This window comes from Columba livia, chromosome 4 (genome assembly GCF_036013475.1).
Source record: "Columba livia isolate bColLiv1 breed racing homer chromosome 4, bColLiv1.pat.W.v2, whole genome shotgun sequence".
Classification (NCBI taxonomy): Eukaryota; Metazoa; Chordata; class Aves; order Columbiformes; family Columbidae; genus Columba; species Columba livia.
Genome location: NC_088605.1, coordinates 47114219 through 47134349, shown reverse-complemented (window position 1 = coordinate 47134349; position 20131 = coordinate 47114219). Strand labels below are relative to the sequence as shown.

Here is a 20131-nt window from a genome sequence, read left to right as displayed (position 1 = left end):
CAGGGAGGAGCAACCAGCTTGAGTAGTGGGTGAGTCCCACCCACACTGTGCTGCAGCAGCGGGGGTGGTAGCTTGGGCAGCAGGGTGCAGAGAGCACTTGTCGCTTGTCAGTCCCTCTAATTTATTGCCAGCATCCCAGACTGCTGACGACCATGGTCACCTCCAGGAGGAGAGCTTGTCTGAAACAGACTGTGGCAACGCAGACTGAGTTTCTGTCCCGAACGGTGGCTGTTCAGGTCTCCGGCTGCAGGGAGTGCCAGAGCCTGCTGCTGCCGGGAGAGGGAGGCCAGCTCTCCACCTGTGTGAGGTGTGAGCAGGTGCAAGACCTGCTCGACATGGTTGTGAAACTTAAGGAGGAGGCTGAGACGCTGAGGACCATCAGGGAGTGCGAAAGGGAGATTGACTGGTGGAGTAACACCCTGACGTGCCAGTCGGAAAGGTCCCAGGGAGGTACCCTCCAAAAGGAGATGGACCTCCTGCCCTCTCGGACAGAGGCGGAAGTCCTGAGACGGCCCCACCCTTGTTGCTGTCGGGCAGAGGTAGGGGACCTAAAAGACGATGAGGGTTGGAAGCGTATTCCGGTTCGGCATCACGGGCAGCCCCCCTCCCTGCCTGCTTTGTCTCCCCAGGTGCCCCTCCGTAATAGGTTTGAGGCCCTGGATCTTGAAGAAGAGGTAGGTGAGGAGGTGGTGCCAAGCCTGCCTACAAGATCACATAGGAAGACGCGGTTGACTTCACAACTTAAGACTGCCTCTGATAAGAAAGAAAGAAGGGTGATTGTAATAGGAAATTCCCTTCTGAAAGGAACAGAGGGCCCAATATGCAGAGTTGACCCTCATCTTAGGGAAGTTTGTAGTCTACCTGGAGCCCGGATCAAGGATATCGCTAGAGAACTCCCCAAACTGGTGCATCCGACAGACTACCACCCGCTGCTGGTCTTCCAGACAGATGTGGAGGAAGCTGCTTCCCGTAGTCTGAGGGGAATGAAGAACGATTTCAAGGTCTTGGGAAGGATGGTGAAAGACTCAGGGGCTCAAGTGATCTTCTCTTCACTCCTTCCATCTTCAAGTGACTATGTGGGATGGAATAGGAAAATTCAGTCTCTAAATGGTTGGCTCCAAGACTGGTGCTACAGGCAGGGCTTTGGATTTTTTATAATGGTTGGTTTCATAAGACACCAGTCCGGACAGTGTCACGCGGGAAAGGTTTATCTCGCAGGGGCAAAAGGATGCTGGGGCAGGAATTAGCTGGGCTCATTTGGAAAGCTTTAAACTAGGCTCGAAGGGGGATGGGGTTGTAGCTGGGCTTGTCCCAGTGGGGCAGCATTCTAAAACTGATGAGGACCGGGTGGCCTCCTATGCCCCTAGGGAGAAATTGGTGTGCTCTGCTCGCTCCCTGAAATGCCTGTACACCAATGCACGCAGCACGGGGAATAAGCAGGAGGAGTTAGAATCCTATGTTCGGTCGGGAGATTATGATCCGGTGGCAATTACAGAGACATGGTGGGACAGTTCACATGACTGGAATGTGGTCATGGATGGCTACGCCCTTTTCAGGAAAGACAGGCCAGCCAGGCGTGGTGGTGGAGTTGCTCTCTATGTGAGAGACCAACTACAATGTACTAAATTCTGCCCAGGAGTGGATGACAAGCGAGTTGAGAGTGTATGGGTCAGGATCAAGGGGCAGGCTGGCAGGGGTGACGCTGTTGTGGGCGTCTATTACAGGCCACCAGATCAGGCTGAGGAAGTTGATGAGGCCTTATATGGGCAGTTGAGAGTGGCCTCACAGTCACAGGCCCTGGTTGTTGTGGGGGATTTTAACTTCCCTGATGTTTGCTGGAAGGACCATTCAGCCAGCCAGCCACAGTCCAGGAGGTTCCTCCAGTGCATTGATGATAACTTCCTCATGCAGATGGTGGAGGAGCCGACTAGGAGAGGAGCACTGCTGGATCTCATCCTCACTAACAAGGAGGGTCTGGTCAAAGCAGTAAAGGTTGAGGGCTGCCTGGGTTGCAGTGAACACGAGATGGTGGAGTTCAGCATCTTGTGTGGCAGGAGCGGAATGGCAAGCAGAATTGCAACCCTGGACTTTAGCAGGGCTAAATTTGGCCTTTTCAAGCAATTGCTGGGGGAAATCCCATGGGCAAGACTGCTTGAAGGAAAAGGGGCCCAAGATAGCTGGATTGCATTCAGAGATTGCTTCTTCCACGCTCAGGATCAGAGCATCCCTACACGCAGGAAGTCAAGGAAGGGAGCCAGGAGGCCTGCGTGGTTGAATAGGGATCTGTTGGGTATGCTCAAGCAGAAGAGGAGAGTTTACAGGTCATGGAAGCAGGGGCTGGCCACTCGGGAAGAATATAAGGCTGCTGTTAGAGGATGTAGGAAGGCAGCTAGGATAGCCAAGGCCTCCTTAGAATTACAGCTGGCAAGAGGGGTCAAGGACAGCAAAAAGAACTTTTTCAAATACATAGCAGATAAAACTAACACCAGAGGCAATTTAGGCCCACTGATGAATGGGGTGGGTGCCCTGGTGGCAGAAGATACAGAGAAGGCAGAATTACTGAATGCCTTCTTTGTCTCTGTCTACTCTGCTGGAGGCTGTCCGGGGGAGCCCTGTACTCCTGAGACCCCGGACGAAGCCAGGTCAATGGAGGAGTTTGCTTTAGTCGATGAGGACTGAGTTAGGGAGCAATTAAATAGTCTGGACATCCATAAATCCATGGGTCCAGATGGGATGCATCCGCAGGTGCTGAGGGAGCTGGCTGAAGTCATTGCAGGACCGCTCTCCATCATCTGTGCCAAGTCTTGGGAAATGGGGGAGGTGCCTGAGGATTGGAGGAAAGCAAATGTCACTCCAGTCTTCAAAAAGGACAAGAAGGAGGACCCGGGTAATTATAGACCGGTCAGCCCCACCTCTGTCCCTGGAAAAGTAATGGAACAGCTTATCCTTGGTGCCATCTCAAGGCATATCAAGGATAAGAGGGTTATTAGGGGCAGTCAGCATGGCTTTACCAAGGGTAAGTCATGCTTAACCAACCTCATAGCCTTTTATGAGACTGTAACAAGGTGGATGGGTGATGGCAGAGCGGTGGATGTGGTCTACCTTGACTTCAGTACAGCATTTGACACAGTCTCCCACAGCATCCTCACAGCTAAGTTGAGGAGGTGTGGTCTGGACAATAGAGTAGTGAGGTGGGTTGCAAACTGGCTTAAGGAGAGAAGCCAGAGAGTGGTAGTCAATGGTGCAGAGTTCAGTTGGAGGCCAGTATCTAGTGGAGTGCCTCAGGGGTCAGTACTGGGGCCAATATTATTCAATATATTCATTAACGGTTTAGACGAGGGAATAGAGTGTACTATCAGCAAGTTTGCTGATGACACTGAGCTGGGAGGAGTGGCTGACACGCCAGAAGGCTGTGCTGCCATCCAGCGGGACCTGGACAGGCTGGAGAGTTGGGCGGGGAACAACCTGATGAAATTTAACAGGGAAAATGTAGAGTCTTGCATCTGGGCAGGAACAACCCCAGGTTCCAGTACAGGTTGGGAAATTACGTATTAGAGAGCAGTGTAGGGGAAAGGGACCTGGGGGTCCTGGTGGACAACAGGATGACCATGAGCCAGCACTGTGCCCTTGTGGCCAGGAAGGCCAATGGCATCCTGGGGTGTATTACAAGGGGGGTGGTTAGTAGATTGAGAGAGGTCCTCCTTCCCCTCTACTCCGCCCTGGTGAGACCACATCTGGAATATTGTGTCCAGTTCTGGGCCCCTCAATTCCAGAAGGACAGGGAGCTGCTGGAGAGGGTCCAGCGTAGGGCAACAAAGATGATTAAGGGAGTGGAGCATCTCCCTTATGAAGAAAGGCTGAGGGAGCTGGGTCTCTTTAGTTTGGAGAAGAGGAGACTAAGGGGGGACCTTATTAATGTTTATAAATATATAAAGGGTGAGTGCCATGAGGATGGAGCCAGGCTCTTCTCGGTGGCAAACAATGATAGGACAAGGGGTAATGGGATCAATCTGGAACACAAGAGGTTCCACTTAAATTTGAGAAAAAACTTCTTCTCAGTGAGGGTGACAGAGCACTGGAACAGGCTGCCCAGGGAGGTTGTGGAGTCTCCTTCCCTGGAGACATTCAAAACCCGCCTGGACATGTTCCTGTGTGACCTCACCTAGGCGCTCCTGCTCCAGCAGGGGGATTGGACTAGATAATCTTTTGAGGTCCCTTCCAAACCGAAACGTACTGTGATACATGGAACCAGACTGTTTGTCTACACACTGAGAGAAAATTACATCAAACACTTAAGGATGCCAGAGCATATATAGTGACTGATAACAGAAGTAATAGAAATTTGTCTCCCAAAAAATCCACTCATGGTTTCAACTTAAAGAAATTCTAAGTCCACTAACAAAAACTACTGCAAAAGCCAATGTGCAATTCAGCACCAAGTTCAGACTGAATGCGGAAGGAGGGGACTCCGATCTGTCTGGTTGTCATGTAACAGTTGTGCTGTCCAAAAGTATCAAAGATGGTACAATAACTGCAGTAACAGAACTGTGTGAAAGAAAGGAAACAAGATACTGCAAACTCCTGCTCCCCACTAAGAAGCAGAAAAATATCTGTGTAAAGCAATAAAAAAATACCACACAAAAAGAGATAAAATACACAGATAACATCACTGATGCATTGAAGGATCTGCTGAAATAGGTGATAGCAAGATGTTTTATCAACTCAAGGATGTTCTAACTGGCAAGTTTACATCAGCCAGAGGGACCTCTTAAGGATGAAACTGAAAGCCAAGAACAACAACAACTGAAAAAAAGAACAACAAACAGAAAGAGCTCAGTAGTTACTGAGGTGCTAAGGAGACAAAGCTCTACAGGAATTGTTAGCCTTGACAAAAAGATTAAAACACCCAGAATGAGTGTCAGAACTTCTCACAAATAAACAAGAAACAGCAAAAAGCAAGAGAAGACCTTACAGGGGACTCTTTCAAATCTTGAGAGAAGAGCAACAAATGTCACCAGATACTTCAAAACAAAAGCCGAGGTGTCTCCAGAAAAATGGCATTTAGAATTAAGTATGAAATAAAGTTGAGCTAAGCAACTGCAGTAACCGAGGAAGCATTACACTTCTCAGACCCCAGTGAAGGAGGCTAGTTCTACAGGCAATCCCAGGGCTGTGAATGATCCTACAAAAGAGAATGAGGAACAACCTGCACCATAACCCAGCCCTGAAAGTCACGTGAAGCAGGCCTCCCTCATCGTTCAAAGACATCCCTGACCAGTAAAATGGAACTGAACTGATTAATAGCTTGAAATTCTGTAGGCAGGATTTAATCCATCATGCACTCAGAAATTTAAGGGTCTATGAACTGCAAAGGCATTCTCAGAGAGATTTTTTCTAAATTAAGCAGGATTTTCTTTTTAGAGGCTTACTGGGACTGCCAGTCCAGCAAGCTGGGACTGTGTGAGCAACTAAAGACTGTTAACCACTGATGATATAATGCATGTCATAAACCCAAATGTTATCAGGAATGGACTACAACAGAAAGGTACCATCAGCTTATAAGAAAACATCTCATTTTTCCCCTAAGTACAATTATTACAGTTTTGCTGAAAGAAGTAGCAAGCAGTTAAAGTGTTTATGCAGTGGAAGTTAAACCCACATGCATGCAAAGATCAGAATATTGTCCAGTTCCCCATGAAAGGTGCATGCAATTTAAAATGTAGTTATCAAAAGTCAAGCTAAGAAGCAGGGGTTTTTTTTGAAAGCAAAGTAGTATAAGAAAGGCGTAAATTTATATTCATGCTAGCAGGAATGTCAAAACAAAAATGAAATCACAAGTTGGTAAAGCAGCTGTTGCAATCACCACATTTAACAGGCACAAGATATCAAAAAATCTAGTTTCAAGCTGTAAAGTATCAATTCTGGTTTCAAATGCTGTTTCTGTTCCAATATGTACAGCTGATAGACAGATCCACCAAAATCTCACACAAACCTCTGAGTGCCTTTGAAAGCAAATGCACCAGGTAAATTCTGTAGATTAATAGCATCTGAAATCCATCATTAAGTCTGACGATTTATCACCCAAGACATCTGGAAAAACACTAGGTATCTGCCACTGCCAAGCATGAATGCCCTGTCAATAAAGGAAGAGGAACTCAAGCACCCTCTACATCCCCAAACTGGGCATTACCCCTATCACATCCCTGGGAGGCCATCTCAACAGCAGAGCCCTGCAAGGTGGGGAAGATAACAGCACAAACCACGTGCTCTCTGCTACTGCGTGCTGTTGCAGTGACATTCCTCAGCTTTGGAGAAGCCAAAGTTTGGAGTTTAAGTTGCAAGCAGTGCAATACCAGAAGGAACAAGGGCTAATACCTTTTCTAGCCCTGCTTCCTTCCATGAAAAGGCGTATCTGGTTGCCCAACTGTCATTATACAGGTGAGAGAAGATACAGTAGGACCAAAATCCTTTCTTCTACACTATTTACAGAGAGAAAACTAAAAAAGTTTAAAACAACAGGATATGAAAATCTCAGTACAGGACAGAAGCAATGAGTGAGTTGTCAAGGCCTCAAGGATGTCCAGTGAAATGGGAAAAAAAAATTCAGATAGCATCATGCATCTCATACGCTATTCTACAGCAGTGTTCAACGCCTATCTTACTCTGTTTCTTCTGAGGTCAGAAGGTATTTACCTCTTCTTCTTTAGAAACAGAGCTTGATCATTTCCAAAAACCCTATCTTAAAAAAAAGATGCTGTTCACACTGTGAAAAGAATGAAATTCAAATGCATAAGAAGGTGTCAAAAATTTCAAAATACTTAAGGCTGTAGGGCTAATATTAATTCAAATCTTATTAATTTAAACCTTGGCTATGTAAATCCTAGATTATTTCTTCATACACTTGCCTACAAAGAAATAGGATCAGGCTTTCACTTCAGTCATACAGGAGACAAATATAAAATGTGCATCTTTTGGTGTGATTAGCGACAAAGACTAAGCACAGACAAAACGGTTTCAGCCCTTAGCTACTAGATCTACCATCTTATTTCTGTGGCTGAGCTATAATTAACCTTTAGTCAGTCACCTCAATAATCAGAATAGATAATTATGGATTCTCTTTTTGTGAGCCCAGTCTTATCTTCATAAACCTTTACAAAAATTCTCAGACTTGTCAAAGGGGATAAATCAGACCACCAGTGCAACCACCTCCATGGATCCTCAGAAGAATTTTAGATCAATCTGTAGGTAGGATACACTGTATGCCAGCACGTGTAGCGCAATACTTCCTTTATAACCCGTCCTCTGAAGGCACCAAGCTAAGATCATTGCCAAATCCATTCAGCAGGTAAAAGAATCAGGCATTTGAATATTTCATTACATGAAACGTAATGCAGTCATATGCAGTCTCAAAGAAAGGAGAGCATTCGTTATTTGAGCTGCTATCTGATCTAGTGGCGAGGGGCTCCATCACCACAGGGCACAAAAAGCGTACGGACTAGCATGGAACATGCTGTCCAGTCTCGTTACTTCTAAATTTACTTTTTCAACCAAAGCTTTGCCACATCTTTTTTGCTGTCTCATGCCAAAGAGGAGTGTATCTGCATAGCTGGTCTTGCCTGTAGTTGGCTCTCACAGGTACATTATGAGAGCAGCACAGTGAAATAGCCATGACACTAACTCTGTGATGGTCCTCCTAAGGCCTACTTGCAGCAAAAGCATAAAATAAGCTGTATTGCATTACAGGAAAAAAATATGAAGAGGAAAGATGCAGCAGGGCTAAATATATTATTCTAGTTTCCCCTCTCCTGTGGGGAGTGCAGCAAAGGCTCACACCCACACTCAAAAGTGACCCAGAAACATACAGCAATCAGAAAAGTTCCCTTTAGCACTATTCTTTCTGGTCCCGATGTGAAACAGCAAATACTAGCATGGTTGTCTATCACAACCACTTCATGGTCCCACAGTAAATTTAAATCCCTGTGACACTGAAAAGTGTCCCCATAGTTCTCAGTTTATAACAGCTGTTATTCTCTGCTACGGACAGCACAACTACAGTATTAAACTTTGCTCCTATTTTTTCCTTTCTCAACAAAACAGAATCCAAAGGAAAGGCCAAATATTTACCTTCTAAAGAGACTTATTCAGCAATAATATAAACATTTGTGATTTTTTGTTTTGTTGTGGTTTTTTTTGTTTGTTTGTTTGTTTTTTTTACAAATACTGGGACATTTTCAAAAACTACATTCCATCTTTCAAAATACAGCAAAATCCAATTCTGCTTCAGATACTATTACCATGTACAAATATATATAGTTATTTCAAGAAAACAAGGCCAACTGTTTGATTCCAGAACAAGCATCCGTCTCTAACATTAATTCCTGTGCAGCAAGTACAAGGGGAAAATAAAGCTATGATTACTGACTGGATTTTGTGCCAAATTCTAACATGCAAGAACATGTTATTTTCTAACATTCACTTGCAACTCTATTTTCGCCAGTACTACAGTGAGAAAAATCTTTCTTCTCTTCCTACAGCTAAAAGCAGCTGGTAGAAGCTAACATAGCATCACTACTTTTAAATTAAGCTAACCATCCTGCTGTTGCTTGTCAGGTGCAGCTGTATTCTCTGTCAAAGCCCACATGTACTGGGGTTTTCTCACAAAGGTCAGACCTTTGTGAGACCTCATCTGTAAAGCACTTCACCAGAGCAAAAAGCAAAAAAAAAAACCCACCCCAAAACAGTAACATATATAAAAATGAAACTCTTCATAAATACTCATTTTTGTTCATTCAATAACAGTTTTTCTACTTGGCTGAAGATAAGCATTAGACCATTTAAGAGGATTTCTGCTCATTAATAGAATGTACAGTAGAAGGGCTGAAGCCAAAATCCTGAACCCTTTTAAATTTTCTAAATATTAATTCTCTAACCTAGTCTTGCCTCCAAATGCAAGGAACTAATTTTCCATGTTTAATTCTAGCTAGATTCTTCTAAAACCAAATAACTGCATAAGATTCTCATTCTCTCTGGAAAGTTTTCAAAATTTCAATATAGCTAGATCTGAAACTCAGCCCTGAATTGCCACTGACACCACAGTGAAGTCCAAATTATATTAGCACCTAAAATTCACTTCCTTAGATTTCAAGACTTTTGCAAATACAGAATGAATACATCAACTTATTTCTCATTTAAGGATCACACAGCATGTATCGCGACCCTAGAAATCCAGCCAGAAGTTAATTCTCAATTTTAGAATATTATTTAAGGCTGTATTATGGTGATGAAAAGCTTCCAATAGATTAAAAATAAAATAAATCTGCAACTGGAATTCAAGCTTCCACTCTAATACTCTCTGAAACACTTTTGCATTAAATAATTTCACTCTATTACAGTCCCTGCATGCTTGTTGCATGAGGCAATGCTAAGTCTATTCCACATTTATTTTCGCTGTATAGTAAGAGCTTATATTATACTTTTTAAGGATTATTTTTATATTAAACTTGTTAGATTTCCAGAGAATTCTACAGCAGTACTGTCACAGCCATCACAAAGTTATAATTAGCCGTGACTTCAAAAATTTATGATGTCACTAATAAATCGCATTGTTATGTGCTAGCTGGCTATTCAGACTTATTAGGTAATTGTTTTGCTCTGGAAATAGGAATGGCTGACACTTTCCTAAATCAGAGACTTTCTGCTTAGGAAGATAAGTACCTCCATAGTGAGACATTCCAAATGGCAAATGACAGCTACATAAACAAACATATGGCAAAGTAACATCAAGTGGCCACTCAGAAGTCTAAGATGTTCTCCTCTCATAGGATTTTAAGTATCTCCCATATCTAAGGAATTTCCTGTGTGGCATACTAACCAAATACACCCACGCTGGTCTCAGAGAAATGCTGCGATTCATTCAACATGTTGAAGAGATACTCCTCATTTTTTCCTTTGCAGAGGATATCAAGTTTCTGTAGTGATAACTAGGGAGTGAGTGAACTGAAAAGAAACAGCACTTGGCATTTCATGTTATCAACCAACCAGAAAATAGAAAAATATGTAAGAGCAGTTCTATAGTCAAATCTTGGGAAGCACAAAATACTAGACACATACTCAAAGCTGTCTGATGTAAATCCTGATATAATTAAGTTGAAGCATAACTTACTGGTAAAGTTCCAGGTAAAGATGCATCAAAGAAAGATACCAAAGAGTTAGGAGGTGCTGCAAACTGGACTTGGGAACCAGAGAAAAGTTTTGAGTTGGAACTGATCTGTGCATGAATTTCCAGACCCACAACTGGCACCCATGGCGCAGGACTGAAAAGCAAAGAGAAGAACGGAAATAAAATTAAATTATAGTTGTAAAAAATTGTAAATTATGTTGTAAATTCATCTACAGTGTAATGGCAAAAGTTGTGCTGCAATACTGGAGAACTAACTGACAACATATACAGAGGAGATTGTATAGCTAAGTGTCTTCATTATATACAGAAAATAATGCAATTAAAAAAAGAAACATAATGGTCTGAAACTTTAAACTTTCCCTTACATGAGAAATCTTAGAGAAATTAATGAGGCAAATTTGCATGCTGGATGAACCCTAATTTGGTACTTTGTGAAAATCACAAAATCATCATAAATATCAATTACTTCTCAGGTAGCTTTATAAATCTCCAACAGACAGGTGGCATAATAAATTATGTATTGTTAGCTAGTCACTTGCATGCTGGGAAAGGTGGCTCTCTAGAGCAGTGTTAGTAGCATATTTGCATAAACATTAGTAATCTGGTAATAGAGAAATCATCACTTCAACATGAGAGCTACTGTCCTCTGAATATATTCCACAGAATAAAGCTTCTCTGTCTCATCTAAAAAGTAACTGCAATTCTCACATCCATAACCTTTATATGGACAAGAGAAAAAGGTCACCTTTACAGTATGAATTGCTTGACAGTTTCTGTAAGTAATTATCTGGCCTTGTACAAATGAAGTGGCACAAATAATATTCAGTGATGAAATCACATTTCTATGGCAGAATACTTCAGCAGTGTAAGTACCCAGATAGCTATAGGATATAAGTGAGCTATGGAAAAACTTCAAACAAATATATCAAGTACAATGTTCCTTCCAAAGGTTAACGTAATATATTTTCAAGATTTTAGTTCTCTGTCTGCCCTGCAACAGCTGAGGACATTCCTACAAACGCCAAACTAGTGATGCAGATACCACCTTAATAGCTGCTTTAGGATGAAGATGATTATCATAAAGGAATAAGGTTCAGATGTCAAAGAATCTAATACACTTTATTTCACTGACACATTTTCTTTGGTATTTTCAACTATGCATAACAATGCCTCAAGGCTTAGGAAAAACGTTAGGTTGGTTTAGGTTTGTTTTTAATTTTGGAGGCAAATTTAAGTAATTGTTTCCTGCATTCTTTAGAAGTGCATCCCCAACACATCATGACATTAAAAACTGCATTAAGCTCCACTTAATCGGTGTGTTGGCATACACTTGCATAAAAAAATATGTGCATCAGCCAGTCCTCAAGTCCTACTAACAACACTGACAAGAAACCTGGAGATTCTTGCCATGTTTGTTCAAGGTTTATGTTTATTTGTGTCTCTAAAGAATCAGTAGCATACTTGTGCCAGTGTCTGCACAACTTCTTAGGTGATGAGCTGTGCAGAAAGAAACCCCGATTTCACCAGAGAACACGTTAGCTTGTGCAGGCTGTAACTCAGAGCAGCAGCAGGAATAAAATACTCAATTCCATGCACACTGTCAAAGTTTCACAATCCTCCACTGGAAGAGCAAGCTTCTTTGGACCAGAATAACCCTTTGAAAACACTCACGAAGAATTGGTGCGGCCCTTGTTGTTTATACTCCGAACACGCGAGGGCTATCGCTTTCTAATTTGCTTGCACTGCGTCTGCCCTTTGTCACAGCCCAACGAGCCAGAGGGACGCGGCCCCACTGCAAAGATTAACACTGTTTAAGCCAGGGGTGTCAAACTCGTTTTTCACCGGGGGCCACATCAGCCTTCAAAGGCAACGGCGAGGCTGATGTGGCCCCCAGTGAAAACGAGTTTGACACCCCTAGTTTAGGAGGTTTGGGAAGGGGTGTGAGGTAAACGGGTGCTGAGGACGTGATGTCCCACCAGCAAGCTGTAGCTGACTCACACTGCTCAGCTGGCGGCCCTGCCGCTCCCACCCAGCCGCACAGCTCCCGCAGACGTGGCTCTCGGGCCCAACAGCGGCCCCGGGCCCGGCCCCCTCCCTGCAGCTACGCCCTGAGGGCGGGAAGCCTCAGCGGAGAACCACCTCCACCGGCACCTCTCCCCGCGCCGCACCAGCACCGTACCCGCTCTTCCCCGCCGGCACTGCCCCGCCTCTCGCGTTACAGGCGACAGCGTGCTGCCCGCGGGGGGCGGGACCGGGACCCCTAGCGCCGCGCTGCCACGTCCGGCGCCAGACCCCGCCGCACCCCCGCACCACCACCGCCGCCATTTTGCCTTGCTCCTCGCTGAGAGGCTCCCGCGGCGCTCCCTGGGAAATGTAGTCCGGCGAGCGGGACGGCTGCGCGGAGCGGCGGGTCGGGACACGGACTACAGCTCCCGGCAGGCCCCTCTTCGTGCCCGCTCCTTCCCCGCCCAGGCTGGCACCTCGAGGGCGGGCGGGGCAGCGGCTGTGAGTGGCGTTGTGGGAAGTTCTGCTGCTCCTCAGGGTAGAGGGTGGGGAGTCAGGTGCAGGCACACACTTCCACGTCTTTACCAGGGGCTGGGTGATGACTGGCGCTGCTCAGCTTGGGGTGAACGTGGGGCTTCTGTTCCTCACCTTTGCTCTGGAAAGGCCTCCTCTGCCTTCGTGTCTCATTGTAGTGGCACCTGTTAGCAGGCGGGTGCAAGTCTTCCTCACACACAGCTCCCCTGCTTACCTCCTCCCTGAGAGGTATTTCCCTGGCACTCAAAAGTGTAGTAGCGTTAGTGCGGGAAGCAGCTGTACTGCAGTCAGAGAGGGTCTTGAGGGGCCTCGAGACTTGGGCCTGCATCTGTTCTGAGAAAACTAGGTCAGTCCTAGAAATGCTGAAGCAAAAGACAGTGATTGTGTCTTTCTTTTAGCTGTTGTTTAGATTGTCTTATACTCAGGTCCTTGGGTGTGTGGTTTTCCTTTGGTGTCATGCTGACACTAGCTGCTGTTTTACAGATGACATTTTGTAAATCTTGGGCATCAAATTATATGGTACCGTGCAGCTGCAATCTTAGATTTTAACTCTGTGTATGGAGAGCAGCAAGGTCCAGTTTCTGTGAGGCCTGGGGGTGTTATTGCTGTACAAATATGCAGTAATGAAGAAAACTGTTTGGGGCATATGCAAACATCTTAAATGCTGTTTACTCAGCCACATTGTACAGACGATAGAATTAGCAACCTTCTGTCCTAAGCCACAGGCCTGTGGAGCTTAAATGGGAATCTACATTAGCTGTTGCTTATGTCATCTTTGCTATATGTCAGTAACTGCTAATAGAAGCTAATCAGTCACAAACATATGAGTTAGACTGATTTCTTCCAGCAGAGGACAGTGGTGTACATAAGCACTTGACACTATCTTGCAACTTTTTTACCCTCTTGTCTTCCCGAGGTCAAATATGAGATGCTGAGTGGTTCAGAATCATGTAGAACAAAATTTATCTAACTAAGAAAATGTTTCATAATGGTTGTTCCATAGCACTATTTTTCTAATATATTTATATTTTAAATTAGTTAAATTAACAGGATGTTCTTCATAAGAACAACCAGGTGAGCAATACTTTCAACAGACACTGATCTACAGTTACTTGTACAATATAGCTTAGTTTAACGAGTTTGTGGCATTCTTTTTCTTGGGGAGTATCCCTCCCTTGTATATTAAAGTGTGACCAAGACAAAATTCCTTTCCAGTAAAGAAGAACTGGCCACAGGTGACCTCGGACGTGTTGTGGAGAATGAAAGAACATCGGAGTGACCCTTTGCCTTCTCTCCTTCTGCGAACCTCTTCTGATATGAGATAACCTAATGTAGAGCCTGTATAGCATTATTTAAGTCAATGGAACAGGTAAGAGTTTTTGGTAACTTTGATAGGAGGAAAACCCCATTCATTGTCTTTTGGACTTTGTGTGGGGCTTATGCAATGTATTGTGATGAAGAATGCCATTCAGGCTGAAGTATATGATTGTTATTTCTGCAACAAATGTATTCCTTTCACGATTGTCCTCCTTGAACTCTGGATTTAATTATTACTTGATACTTCGTAGGGATTGACAGGTTATTTCAACTCAGCTATGAGGATAGGTTCTGAATGTAGCTCTAAAATGCTTCACTAGTATAAAAATGTTTTCAGATTATTTGACTTTCTTTTAAGCTTGTTATCCTGATATAATAAGGACTACTTGGAAAGGGAGTAGACAGCACAGAGGGGTTGAAATCCACCTTCCGCATCCCAAACAATTCCCCTGGTACTTTTAGCTGTATGGGTATTACCTTACATACAAAGGAGGATTGGAAAGTGCCACTGTTCGTGATTAAAATTGTCTTGATGCAACTTTAATTTCTTTCCCGGAAAAAAATCCTATTAGAAAGACATTTTTCTCTGCAGACCTGTGCCAGTGACCAAGTAGGTAATAGATGAAAGCTCACACATCCATATACAGGAAGCTGATCAATCACAGAGAAGCAGGGAATAATTGCCTTTCCCAGCAGCTTACTTTGAGGTAGGAAAGGCTACATATTTGTTCCTTATATACCCTAGGCCGCAGCCTCTACTTTGTGCTGTGTGTATAGATCATGCTGTGGCTTGGAATAGGAAAGTATCTCCAGCACTGCATAAAGATTTGTACAATGATAGTTCAGCACTAACTGTGTAGACTTCTGTCTTAGAGAGGGTAGATCCAGGAGATAGTTTGCTCTGAGTTTCATATTACTGCAGGAATTTAACCAATGCCTGAGAGGATATTGGAATTTTGTAGAAGACGAAAGCCCAACAGCATATGATTTAAGCCATAAACATGCAGTCTGTCCCATTTATTTGAAAGAAGATCTCTCTGAATTTCAGTTTTTAGGGTCTGAGCTCTAGATCTGCTTTCTTGCAAGCCATGTTTAGCACACATGCTTAGGTCTTTTGTGGACCATGAGATCTCCTTTTGGTATAGCTGTAAGGGTCCCCAGCTACAGTAAGCCCAATAACCACTTTGCTTTCAACTACCTCAGTGGACTGAGACAAAAAGAACACACTATGTACCAAAGTGCAGACTGGGGTGTTTGTTAGATACCTCACAGGCTGTCTGCAGTGTCTTATTTCAGTGAGTGAAATAAGGAACAGGCAGGAGCCTCTGTTAGATTTTGAAGCAGAGAATGTGACTTTTGGAAGTGTACATCCATAGTCTATCAAATAATCAGACATTGCCCTACAGGGAAGAGTAATTAAGAGGATTGTTAAGTTTGGAAGTAAACTATGGTAAGGGATGTTTTCAAACTTTTAGGCCCCTAAAATCACCCTGTACCTTGAAAGCCTTTTTTTTTCTCCACAGGTATAAAGATAAATTTTCTTCTTTTTCTGAAACTTTCAACTAATAAGCACAATGATTTTCAGCCTCGATTATTGATTCAATTCATCTACCTACCAATAATGGGAGATGGCAAATACAAAACAATATATCTGATCTTGCAGATTGGAAAATAGTGTTTCTCTTGATCACTAGATACAGTATTTAGGGAGCTAAGGGAGCTGCCTTGTATGATCTGCTGACCATGTGTGGGTGTGTGCAGCAATAGAATGGGTAATGTGAATGGCCTCATGATTTGAGGGGTCTTTTAGCAAAGTGTATTAATATACAAAGTGGCATCAATTTCTATGGACAGACAGGTAGTGCCATTTTATTTCATAAAAGTGTTACGACAAGTTGAAAATAAGGGCAAGACTCAGCTGGAAAAAACTAACACAGTAAATATGTATGCACAAGCCATTCTTATAAACAGTAATAGAAATATAAAAGTAACATGCAGATAGTGATATTACTGCAAAAGGTTAATTCACTGTTCCTCAGAGGCTGTGTTGTAGGAGAAAACCTTTATCTTTAGTTCAGCCATGAGAAAACCTTTTCTGTGCTGGTTTTCACATGACATGTCATGCCCAGGAGTGCTACAATGAGCAAGTGACCACACCTGTGATGTGAATCAGGTGTTGGTGATCTTGCAAACTAGCACTTTGGTACATAGTGTGTTCTTTTTGTCTCAGTCCACTGAGGTAGTTGAAAGCAAAGTGGTTACTGGGCTTACTGTAGCTGGGGACCCTTACAGCCTGTTCCACTAAAGTAGTGTTTGAGGGAGTTCAGCACCACTAATTGTGTCTTATGGTGAGTATTACTGCTAATCCTATTGTTTAATACATTAAACTCTTTATTTTTGTAGTGTAAAGTTCAGCTATTATAGGCGTAAGAGGTTTTCCTAGTATATCATTGCTGCATTGGTGTTGTGTCTTGACTATGTTATTAGAAAATTCGCATTATGAGCCTATGCTACTTTTGGTATGATTTCCAGCTGCCTAGGGATTTATTTTTTTTTTTTTTTTAGTTGGAAATTGGTATGATTTGTTTCTAGGGTGATCACTCCTTCTGTAACTCCTTCTGGTTTGGACTTATTATAATATACAATGTTTTCTAAATGTTTGAGTCCTAATTCAGGAATCATATTGGGTTTATGTTTAGATACAGTTCAGTCTACAAGGAATGTGTTGTGGTGGTTTTCTTTTATAGTATGTTTTTCAAGCAATGGGAACTACATTTGGAAATAGTAGAGACTAGGCCAAAGTGCCTAGATTAGAGTCTATAAACTTACTGTGTGAACCTTATGTGTGTAGTGTCTAAAGGAGCATGCAGAAGAAAATGATTAATAATATTTTGGCTGATCTAAAATATACTAGTATATTCTCCCTAGTATATGTGTGTTGGCATCTGCAAGAAAGCCTTTAAAATGTTTTTTTGTAGCCTTTGGTTTTCCATTCATCCTTTTTTGTTCTTTATGGAGCAGAGAAAAAACATGTAGAAGTGAGACTGAATTGTTCCTGTGTTTTATTACTTTTTGCATTGCGTTTTTGTGTATTCTATTTCTTCTATTTACAATTTTCAACTGCAATTTCAAAGAGCTGTGTTATGTCTGAAGCCTGTTACTTCCTAAATTAAGAGCCACAACTCTTGTTTCAGGCTATCTATGACTTGTATAGAAGGTCAGGAATATAAGATTTCAGCAGCATGTTGTTTCACATAACCAGTACTTGAACAAGAACTTTCTCACTTGATCCCAGGATAAGAGAAGACATTAAATGCTATTGTACGAAGTACAAGACTAACTCCTAATCTCTGAACGTAGCCTGACATAGTCTTGATGCTTGTCAAAGTATTTAATTTTAGACAAACTATACCTTCCAAACTGTGCTTGAGGTATAGATTGTCCATTCTGGTATCCTTTTAAATTGTTTATAGCTTCAGTTTCATATACTCAATTACAAGATTCCAGCTGACAGCCCATCCCAGGAAAAAATAGACACAAAGATCTACGCTAAATTTGTTAAAGAAGAAAAATTTTAGTTGAACAGTCAAATGAAGAATACATGTCAAAGTGTTTTCCCTGTCTGAGAGATGGCATTAATAATCAACAATACCTTCAATTATTATTGACTCCTCTGTCATGAATAAAGTGAAGGAATTATTTGAAAGAGTTGTCAAGCAACATAATGCTTGGAGTAAGCCAGTTATAATAATGACATTATTTTAGTCTGAAATTAGTTTTTTAATCAAAACCAATCTAAAGATAGTCTCAAGTTTAAATCCTGTCAAGTTACCCCTTTTCAGAGAGGGATTTCTTTAAAATATAGGATTACTTGTAAGTTGAAGCTAACTTGAAGAGGTTATATTTTAAGAGAAAATTATGTTCCAGAGCATTAGTGCAGTGCTTTTAGGGCATGCCTTTATTATCCTTAACACTAAGGATTGTTTTTAATTGTCTGAAGCAATAGGATGTGAACTAAAGCTGTTGACCATATGAAATTTTGTGATTAATTACTGCACTGAAAACAGAGAAGAAATGTAAATGAAGAAAAAGAGGGAAAATACTGCAGATAAGCACTCAAAAGCTTGGAATAAGGTTCCAGATCTTGAAGTGAGACAGCCTTGTCTCACCTCTTTTCTATGCAACAACACAGACTTTTGTTTTGCTTGTTCAGGATTGATTTATAAGGTTTTTTTTTTTTTTTTCAAGACTGTATATTCCTTGTCTTCAAATGTATGCAGCTATACATTGTGTTATGCATCACCTGAGTGGGCTTGAAGAACACAGGTCAAAACCCTTATCCTGCTGGATATAATGTCTTTACTCTGAGACATAATTTTTTTTTTTTTAAACTTTTATTACTTATATAGTTGCACTGCTGTCCTCATCTTCCCACAGTGCCTGTGGCATTAGAAGCAAAATCTGATTTATGTTCTGCTTCTTTTAATAAGTGACAAGAATGTTTGTGGTGTTTGTTGGGTCTTTTTCCTCTCTATATTGTATATACGATATACCTGTGTGTTTGGTAACTTTTCTTATAGCAAAATAAAAAAGGTAAGCATTGCTTCCTTCTGACAATGAGGAGAGAATGGCAGTGCCCTTGAAATTATTCATCCATCTCACAATTTAAATAATACTTATTCCTACGTAAGTGCCAAATACTCAAATAGCAGAGTGCTTAATGAAATACAGAAGAAAGTACCACTATTTAGTAGATTGCATAGAGGGATGCTGTTTGTTGCTTGCTTCCTCCCTTGACCCCACAGACTCTGAAAGACTCATTGCTTTTGAATCCTGGTTATGACTGGTTGTTATTTCTCCATGGACCTGGTAAAGATGGTTAGTGTGTTATTCATAGGTATTGAGAGCTTGTAAACAGTCATATTGTGACAACCTGCCTTTGGGTACAAAACAGGACAGAACACACAGAAGCAGCACAAACATATTACCTGTTCTGTTACTTGTGTATCTAGTGCCCTAATGGAAAGGGCTGCTAACAAAGTGGAATCAAGTATTTAATCATTTGTAGTTTATTCTGTTCTTGGGCTTTCTGTGGCACCATCAGTTCATGGTGACTGGTGTAAACTGCTACCCAGCAGTAACAGCAGCCTATTTCAGAGAGGCTGCTGACTAACCAGAATCTATTTTGTTTTGAACTTGTGATCTGCTTGCTTGTGTGGTCCCGTTGAAGACTCTTGGGGTAGTGTTTTGTGTGTATTTTATAAGAGCGCATTTGTTTTCCAGTTTATTCCTTAGAAAAAATATGAATAATTTTGCAGTCGTTTGGATAACAGCTGTATTTAAGCTGTATGCCAGTGTATAAAGGACACTAATAGTAGAATAGCTTTTTTACTATTATTTTAAAGGTAAGGAAAAGAATTATGTGCTGGTTTTGGGGGGCTTTGGTTTTGTGTTGTTTTTTAGTTGTGTGGGGCTTTGTTTTGTTGTGGGTTTTTTGTTTGTTGGGGGGGGTATTTTTTGGTTGTGGTTTTTTTTTTTTTTTTTTTTTTTTTTTACACATTGTCTTATATTTGCCCCTTGTACTTCCAATTATGGAAGTGGAATTCTCTCTGTAGAAACTTTTCTTAACTAATCAATAAGTAACTGCTTTGGTACTGAGGTGCTTCAGTAACGGGTAAGTAAATTGCAGTCTGAAGCCAGAATGGAAGAGGTGGTATGTGATTTGCATGTATTGGGTTAATGGCTCATTATGTTTTAATAAATTGGATAATCTTTGAAGTTTCTGTTTCCTACTTGCCTTGTCTGGTACAGCACCCTGTGTAAGGAATTCAGTACAAGCTAACAGCAGCACAGCACATTTCAGCTGTGTCAGAAGGCTGCTTCTACAGGCTGTATTCAAACAAAACTCTCAGGGATTTCAGTCAGAGTTTCAGATTGATCCCAAAACTGCTACTAAACCAAAACCAAAAGAGTTAGAATGTGTTAGATAATTGCAGTAATGCTTTTGACTCATGGACTTTAGAGACTGACTTTTCTAGTTTTGCTGTACGTAGAATCACACAGAATCCCGTAATGTTAGGGATTGGAAGGGACCTC

General features: G+C 42.0%; 1 protein-coding gene and 1 long non-coding RNA gene across 6 annotated transcripts in view; one reads left to right on the top strand and one right to left on the bottom strand.

Annotated features, from left to right (window-relative positions):
- Window positions 1–12553, bottom strand: part of GATB (glutamyl-tRNA amidotransferase subunit B) — a 47795-nt gene extending 35242 nt beyond the window's left edge. The window contains exons 1-2 of one of the 4 annotated variants that reach the window (XM_065062714.1): window positions 12360–12553; window positions 10163–10313 (exon numbers count right to left, since the gene is read on the bottom strand). In XM_065062714.1, coding sequence (XP_064918786.1) covers window positions 10163–10313; window positions 12360–12505 — 297 coding nt within the window. In that variant the 5' untranslated portion in view covers window positions 12506–12553. Of the gene's footprint in view, window positions 1–10162; window positions 10314–11851; window positions 11964–12178; window positions 12340–12359 lie in introns of those variants that run through there. The other 3 variants (XM_065062715.1, XM_065062716.1, XM_065062717.1) reach the window with 3 other exon arrangements.
- LOC135579446 (uncharacterized) overlaps window positions 12496–20131 on the top strand; it is a 226406-nt gene continuing 218770 nt past the window's right edge. The window contains exons 1-2 of one of the 2 annotated variants that reach the window (XR_010472535.1): window positions 12496–12685; window positions 13934–14087. This is a non-coding gene — a long non-coding RNA (uncharacterized LOC135579446). Of the gene's footprint in view, window positions 12686–13933; window positions 14088–15265; window positions 16384–20131 lie in introns of those variants that run through there. The other variant, XR_010472539.1, reaches the window with a different exon arrangement.